This window comes from Streptopelia decaocto, assembly GCF_964273445.1.
Source record: "Streptopelia decaocto genome assembly, chromosome: 5".
NCBI lineage: Eukaryota > Metazoa > Chordata > Aves > Columbiformes > Columbidae > Streptopelia > Streptopelia decaocto.
The window spans coordinates 36,013,130-36,021,786 of NC_138659.1; the positions used below are offsets into that span (position 1 = coordinate 36,013,130).

Sequence of the window (8,657 nt, forward strand, 5' to 3'; positions counted from 1 at the left end):
AAGGCAGGGCAGTGTTCGTTATCCCCTCCGGACGGGTGGAGGCATGCTGGCCTTCTTGATCTATATGTAATTCCAGAGATGCTCGTGGACACAGCTGTGCGTTGGGGTGGCTTTTTTCATTTCCAAAATTCTTCGGCCATTCATTCTTTTCCTATGGGACCACAGAAGAGCTGAGGCCTTGGAAACGAGGGCAAACCTCACTGGGGAGAGGTCGCTTGGCTCCTCGTGAGCTTTGTCCATGTGGATGTTTAGGGGATGTTTCTAGATATCCAGACATTTTTTGAAGTGTCGAGGTTTGATTGCGGGGTGACAATAAAACCCTGGCAGATGTATTGTTAACCCCCTCTCCCCCCTTCCCACTCAGGACAGGCGATCAGGAGGGAAAGAAGGACAGAGAGAAGAGAGCTGGGAAAATTAACAATGTTTCACTAATGTTATCGATAAGAATAGAGAAAATAATACAAAATATACAAAACCAATCCTGAAAGTCCCAGCAACTGCAGAGCCGGCACCCAAAGTCCTGGACTGGACTCTGCAGCCAACCGGAGCTGGATTCAGTCTGTCACTGGCCTCAGTTCGCAGGGATGACTCACAAGGTCCTCTCCGAATGTCGGCCGTAAGCAGAAGGGACGAAAAAAGGATGAGATCCTCATGATCTCCCACTTTTATATGCAGTATTCACATGAATGGGATGTTATACTCCGTTGGTCAGTTTCTTGGTCACCTGTTTCTTGTTGCCCCTCTGGCGAGATGTCCATCCATGCTTATCAATAACCTCGCATTCCCTTGCTATGTTCACCAAAACATGTGTCTGGTTCTCCAGGAAAATGCAGCTGATATGAAGCTTTAGCTGACAGGTTTTAACAAAACCAGGACAGCAGGACACACCGTAGCAAGCGACACGCAATGCATCCGTGCAGGTGACGCGCTCTTTTATAATTCTCTTCATTTTTTTTCTGATTATCTTTGTGCAGGTGCTAAAAGAAGCTTCCCAAACGAACCTCCTCGCAAGGGTCTGGTGGTACAAGCCCTTCCAGTACTTTGAAAAGAATGTGCAAGGCATTGTACCTCGCTCGTACCACTGGCCCTTCCCCTGGCCGGCGCTGCAGCGGGGCCGGCAGGTCAGGTACAGCCGCCTGGTGAATGACACGTAACGACGAGGCGCCGCACAGAACGGGGGGGAAACAACCCGTCCAAGTGCTACGAACTCCCTACGAGAAGATGCCATAAAAAACATAAATCAACTGCTCCCTAACCCTTTCTTTTAACAGTTCCCTTGACTTAATTCAGTTACCTGGTAAGCACTGTGATCTTTTTTTCTCTCCAAAGGATCTGCGTTGGACAACAATAAAGAAAACACCACAAATTAACTTATCATGCACTGTTATACATTTCTTGTCAATAGATTTGGGATTTACATTTACCCATCACCGTGTTCCTTTGTATATGATGCGACGGCATAAATGAAAGCTTTTATATCATAAGTTCTGGTCTTTCCAGTCACGTCTGGGAATAAAGCATATTATTTTCTTGGGAAAACATACTTTTCATATCTCTTGCCCCAAAGATTGGGCTGTAAGCCATTTTCTAGCAAATGACTATATGAAGGTTTCTTAAATACCTGCCTTGGGTACAATGGAGAAATCTTTCTACCTGTTGCACGGCGCTACGTATAAGGTGATAGACACAGGAAGGTTTGGTAATCTTGATTTTGTAGAGTCTGCAGTGACTGTGTCAAAAAGTGCAAAAAAAAACAACAAAAAAAGAGTTGTAAAGTGATTTTCTAAGTATTTCCTAACTTTATTTTTCAAGATGTGTATGAAAATTAAAAAGATTTTTACATGTCAGAGAATAGAGAGTTTAAAGAAGATGCTTCTTGGGAGAGAGAGATTTGTCTATGTTTCTAGTGCCTTTCTTGTCTTGATTGTATGGTCAGTAGGCAGTCTTAAATGTTTTTATTTAAAATAAAGTATTCCATGAAAGCAGAATTATATATACTGTATAATTACTAATTTTTGCATTTATAGCTAAATTAAACTGGAAATTTGCTTATAATGTTGAAATCGCCATGTGTAGGGGAAAAGTCTATAAGAAGATCTTGCTCACACATTGTGGGCAGGTCCAACTAAAGGTATCACTTTCTTGTCTACTTGGTATTTTAAAGAGAAAAACAGCCATGAATTCCTGTTTTTTAAGAATTTTACAAATGATCACTGAGTGAACTGCGAATGGTTTCTCCATCCCGTATTGAAATGGTGTTGAGAAACAACAAAGAGAATCTATTTCTTTAAGATATTTGTGCAGAAACTGCATGGAATTTCACTCCTATCATACATACTGTATGTTTGGGGAAGTATTCTATCCTAAACTTGCCAATGTGCAGAGCAAAAGAGTTTTTATAAAGAATGAAGAAGAGAAAATATATATATAAATATATATATCCATTCTGTATTTCACGTGAAGCAGAGTTATCTTCTGTAGGGTTTTTGTGTATTCACAAGGTGATATTTGTATTGTAAAACAACAATGGTGAAGGAAAATAAAACAGGCTTTTGAAAAATGTAGTTTCCTTTATCTTTTTAATATTCAGTTGAAATTTAAAGCTGGGTTTATTCTTCCAAACCTTGCCTTTAATTTGATGTGTTATTGCACTGTCGGCCATCCAATCTGGACTGTATGGAAACTGCATTGATTTGCAATTGCTGTTTGCGTTGGGCGAATCCGTGCCTTATCTATGACCAAATGCTATGCAATGGCTGCAGGCGGGCGGGAGCGGGACCGGGGAGGAGCCTTCTGGGAGCCACCCCAGGCCTTGAAAAATCTACCCCAAAACCGCTGGGACGCGGCGCCAAAACATCCCCACCCGTGGGGCCGGAAAAAGGGGACGTTTCTGTGAGTACGTGCTGGTGGAAGTGTCATTTCTTTATTATTATTATTATTATTATTACTATTATTATTATTTTGACATGGTTTATCTCTACTTCTCCACCCCGCCCCAGTTTTTCCTTGACGGACAATGGGGTGTTATTTCTAGTGTTTTACTCGGGGTGCTCAACCCGATGAACCCATTTCTCACCAGTTTCCTCAGTGGGGGTTTCCTCCTGCCCCACACTTCTCAACAAAACCCTTTGTAACAGCGTTTGCGGAGCTCTCTGTGAATTTTGGGGGTGAGCTCTGCGTGCGTTACCTTCAATTCACAATATTATCGTTGCAATTGGCCAAAGTCTGTTTGTTCTGACGGCTTGAGAGAATTCACGCTCCCAGACAGAAACGAACGAGTAGATTTTTCAAGACCTGGCATCACGCACATCAAAACCATTGACATAAGTAAATGTATGGATATATGCACATGACATTAAATGGAATCTGCTGAATCCTGCATTGTAGTGTCTGACTTACTGCATGGATCTTGCTGGACGTGGTGTTTATTGCGCAGCGGAACTGCGCTTTGGCGGAGCGCGTTGGCTCGAGGAGGGGACACGGGGACACGGGGCTCAGCGCTGTCACGCCACTCCGGGCACTGCACGGTCTGGAGGACGGCACCGAGGGAGGAGGTGGGAGACAACATTGCTGTTAAATCATATAACACCAGCCTGGTGCTTGTGCTGCCTCGTTCTGTGGGTGTCTGCTCTGTTCTTCCCAGCGAACTCGACCTAATTTTGCAAGTGTTCAGTGTAGTTTGTAGTTGCTTTTGGTGGTAAATATGAGCAGGACTTTACAGCTTAAGATTTCAGCAAATCCAGCTCACCAAGTAACGTGAAGCAGGGAGTATATTAAAAATCACACAACCTTATATTCAGTGTGCATTTGCTTAAGCTAAATGATTGGTATTAAACTTAAGCTGGGCTCATCCACGGACCTGTGGGTAGTAAAACCATGGCCACGCAGCTCACTGATTGAGCCGGGAGAGCTCACAGAAGCTCACCCGGGCTGTCGTATTGATAGAATGAAGTGGTTGAGTCTCAGTCAATTGGACACGGTGGGAAAGGAACCTGGTTTGGCTGGGGGGAGTCATCCACCCCCCACGGTGACCGGGCAGGAAGATGCAGCTTCCCTGTAGAAAGTTAACGCGTATTTTGCAGCGCTGGTGCATCCTCTTAATGTCATTTCTGCTGCTGGTTATCTGCTGTAGGCTTGGCCGGTGGGTACCGAGATTCGGGCTCAACACCCTCTGCATGTCCGTTCTGCAGCCTCGTTTGAGTAAATAAGCACGTTAACAGTTGGAGGCGGTGATCTTGAGGGTCTCTGCCAACCAAAACAATTCTATGATCTCTAGCAACGTTTGGGAGCGGGTTTCCTCCAAATTCAGTGCAGATGGTTTTCAGCGGTGGCTGAAATCCAGGTGGTTGCCTTTTCTGGCATGGAGAATCACAGAAGTGATCATGGAGTCCAACTCCTGTCCCTGCCCAGGACACCCCACAGCTCACACCGTGTGTCTGAGGACGTTGTCCTGTCTCTTCTTGAACACTGTCAGGCTGGGGCTGTGACACCTCCCTGGGGAGCCTGTTCAGTGTCCAGCACCTCTGGGGGAAGAACCTTTTCCTAATGTCCAACTGACCCTTCCCAGCACATCTTCTGCCATTCCCTGGGTTCTGTTGTTGGTCACTGTCCTAGTGAGGAAGCTGTAGCTGCCGTGAGCTCTCCCCTCAGTCTCCTCTTCCCTGCTCAACCAGGCTGGCTTTCCACTAGATCTTGGGCATTTTGGAACCAACTACTTCTGTGCTTCTAGTGGGTGGTACTTAAAAAACGGCCAACACTGACTTCAAAATCTTCTTCCCGGGGACCCTTACTAAGTAGATCTCTGAGCAGCCTCAAGTCTGCTCTCCCCACACCCAGTGCTGGGTTCTTGCTGGCAGTTTTCTTCCTATTAGCAAAGATTTTGAACCTGACTGCTTTGTGGTCACTGTGGCCAAGGCAGCCGCCGATTACCGCTTCACCCGTGAGACCCTCTCTGTTGGTGAGAACCAAAGCTCGGAAGGTCAGTTCCCTTAGTACCTGTACCAAGAAATTATTGTCCAGGTGCTTTGGGAATCTTCTGGACCTGTTGCTGCCAGCTGTGTGATATGTTTTTGCCCAGAAAAAGCCAGCGGGAGTCAGTTTGGGAATGATCTGCCTGATTCTGCGTTGCTGTTTTTCAGTCTCCGGGCCCAGAGGTTAAGAAGGTTTTCCCGATATTCAGCCAGAGCGCTTCTGCTTTGCTCGTGCTGCTTGGCAATTCCACGGAGCGACGCTTCCCCACTGCCTTCCCTGTGCTCTCCGCACCCCAGGTAAGTCCCGCGCCTCTGGGGCTGCCGCCAGCTGTGTGACCAAAACATCTGTCCTGGGCCCAGGGTTGACTTTGATAAATGCTGTTTTGGGTGCAAATGAAGATGATGTCGTCACCAAAGAGTCTGTTTTCCAACAAATGTTTCCCAATGCGTCCAGCCATCTTGTGATCTTGTTGTAGGTCGGTGAAGGGGGAGAAGGGGAATGGATTAACTTGGGGGAATTGCTTTGGGCAGGAGAAGGTGGGCTGGAGCCAAACCCAGCCCCATAGGGTTTCTTCTGACGTCTCCTGATGGTGCTGCCAGCTTAGGCTTGGAAATCTCGTACCTCGTTTTGCTCTCTGTCTAAACAAGGATGTCTCCCTCGGTTACCCCTCTCTGATGATGGGGACGATCCTCCAGGTAGGGCCATGGGATCCCGTCGCTTTGGGGTTGGTCCCATCCCTTTGACACCACGGGGACAACTTGCTGCAAGAGCTTTCCCGCAGGTACGTCCACCCCCTGAAGGGTCAAGGCGATTTATCCAACCCCGTTTTTGCCCACGTAACGCTTTAATGCATCTCCCTCCCCGGGCTTTGCAAAGCAGCCGCAGAGCCGAAGGGCCTGTCTGTCTGTCTGTCCTTTGGACCTGTTTATGATGCTCTGGGTGACTTTTGGCCAACCTACTGCCTAACTCAATAACCGCTTCTGCTCGGGCTTCGGCGCTGGTTGCCTGCGGCTGCAGCACACATCAATCACAGCACAGCACTATCGTAACCGCTGATCTCCATTTCCCCTGGGGGAAGGAAGCGCTGCCAGACGAGTTATTTGAGCAAGCCTTTGTTTTGGGTTCATTTTGGTTCATCTCAGCTTCTCGCAGGTGGAGCAGGTCTGGCAGGATGGGTCTGAGCAGCGAGTCTGAGCGCGGAACAGGGGTCTGCGTTTGCTGCCCAGCAGCGCGGTTTTGGTTCAGGAGCCTCGGCTCTCCCTCCAAGGTGGTTTCTCTTCATTTTCCCCTTGATATTTTGTAGGCTTAAAGGGAAAGGAGCTCAGGACGTTATCTATTCCTTTGCACAGATGCAGCTCAGCACCTTCCAGCAGCGAGAGATACTCCGGTTTATTACTTTTAGCCCTTCCGTGTGCTTCCGTGGATCGCCGGCCTTTTGACAGAGCGATCAGAACATTCCTCCCCGTTTCATCTCACCGCAAGATTTTTGTTGTCATCGTTAAGCCCACAATTACCATTTTGGCGGAGATTTTGATCCTTGCCCCAGTGCCCTTGTCGTTCGGTTTGTGCTGCTGTTTGGAGAAACTGAGAAGTGGCGCTTTTCCACATCTCTACACGCTTTTCATCCCACAGAAGGGACAACCGGCCCGTGCTGTGTCACGCAACCTCTTCACGACGTTGTTCTGGATTTTAGCTCATGGGAAACCTCAGGGACAGCAAGGGAGGATGCTTCAGCTTTGGAAGCAGCGGTATTTCTTACAAGACAGGGAAAACATGTTTGGCCTTTTGCTACTGCTTCAAATAATCGATGGCAAAATCTTTTCCATGTGTGGGGAAGCTTTAAGGCGTTTGCATTTCATGTTTGGATAGATTTAAAGCACATGATCTGGGGAATTTTTGGTGTTCCCATGTCTGAACATCAATTGAGTATTAGCAGCAAAAAATGGCCGGGGCTTGGCTGTCCGGCGGAGCAGGAGGGTCCTTGCTCGTAGCACATCCCAGGACAACGTTTTGATGCTGTTTGGTGGGTGTTCCTTTGGTTCAGGTGTCACTCAGTGGTACCACTCTTCTGAGTTCAGAAACCACAGTGGTTCCAGTTTCGCTACCTTTGCAAAAGCCCCTCTCTCCGTCCGACCTGCCCTTCCTAAACCTGCCGTGTGTGCTGCCAGACGTGTTTTCCAGCAGGAAAGTCACTGTTACCCACCACAGATGGGTCTGATCCTGCTCCCAGGAGCAGCTCTCGGCTGCGCCATGGACGCAGGGCATTTCCACAACACAACCGTCTGTCTCCCAATACGCTGCCAGTACCCAAACGCCGTGTCCTGCGGAGGTGTCAGTGTGTCCTGGAAAACATCTTCACGTGTGCAAGGACGGGTGCTGGAGGAACGTGGGGTATCTCAGTGCTGGGACTGCAGCAGGTTTTTGTTGTGCCGCTCTTCTGGTTGTCGGTCCCTTTGGTTTCATCGCTGTCTTCCTCTTGCTTCCCCATTGAGGTTTTTGGTTACACCTGTACCTTCCCGAGCTTAAGCAATGTATTTAAAGCCGGTTTTAGCCGTGTTTCCTTGTGTCGCTCAAGCCCAAGCTCAGGCAGCTCCTGAGAGCTGACAGGAGGCACGTCCACAGCCAAGCTCTTGTGGAACCCAACGGGACAAGCTGTCCCAGCTCAGGGGTGGCAGGTTTGACTTAACCAGAAGATCTAGAAGTTTCTGAAGTAACTGAAGACAGCTGCAGGAGTGGCAACTTGTCCGCCATGCTCAAGCTTTCCAAAGAAATACTCGAGGAGCTTTAACCCCACCTCAGATCTTGGTGAAACACCTGAATCGCTGCATTGGCCTCTGGAGGCAGAAGATGCTCCAGAAGGAAATAACTATGTTTCAGGTGTTGGGCAACCAACCAGAGGTCTCAAGAGAGATCTTGTGCTGCCACTTGGTGCTTCTGGGTCAGCCTGTGAGCCAGCCTGGTCATGGGGCTGTACCCAAGCATGGCCATCATGGCCAGGGCTCCAGTGGAGCCATCTGCTGCTGCTTGGAGCAGGCGTGGGAGTGTTCAGACCAGGAAAGGTGGGGAGGAAAATGCCCATGGTGCTGCCTGGCTCACCCCCAGTGTGTCCTTGCCAAAGCCTGAGCGGCTTTTTGCTGACAGCTCTGTGCAGAAACGTTATCTCCTGCCCTCAGAATCCTCGTGCGTCCGTGTAAAAAGGACTTTGGCCATTCTTTATTAAACAAACAACGTTATCTAAGAGGCCTCATAATTGCTTTTCCCTCCTGACATCCAGGATCCCAGGCTTTGCTGAACCTCTTGGGTCTGTACAAGCACTATACCCATGTTGAGAGGGTGGTTGTTCCAATTTTCTGCTCAGGAACTGCCCGTGGCTCAGCAAACAGGCTTGAATCAAGGTTTCCGTCCAAGGGACAAGTGCCTGATCCCACTGCAGAATTGCTCAGCGCTTTGGCGGATTTGCAGCGGCTTCCCAGGAAGGCAAAGGTTTGCAAACCCAGACAATGCAGGGCTGATGCAGCTCAGCTGCCTTCAGTGGCTGCAGAAATCCAGCCAGACTCACTGGTTTTGAAGATGGTGGCACAAAATATCCCAATGAGAGAAAGAAAAGCCTGGGCAATGCAGGGCTCTTGTGTTTGTTTCTTTTTAAGGGAACATCAAGGCTCTTCATTACCCATCCACCCTTTTGA

At 48.3% G+C, this 8,657-nt stretch overlaps 1 protein-coding gene across 3 annotated transcripts in view; it reads left to right on the plus strand.

Annotated features, from left to right (window-relative positions):
* Positions 1-3,379, plus strand: part of SGMS1 (sphingomyelin synthase 1) — a 99,429-nt gene extending 96,050 nt beyond the window's left edge. For all 3 annotated transcript variants that reach the window (XM_082054428.1, XM_082054427.1, XM_082054429.1), the window contains one exon: positions 975-3,379. In XM_082054428.1, coding sequence (XP_081910554.1) covers positions 975-1,154 — 180 coding nt within the window. In that variant the 3' untranslated portion in view covers positions 1,155-3,379. The remainder of the gene's footprint in view (positions 1-974) is intronic.
* The last annotated feature ends 5,278 nt before the right edge of the window (positions 3,380-8,657 follow it).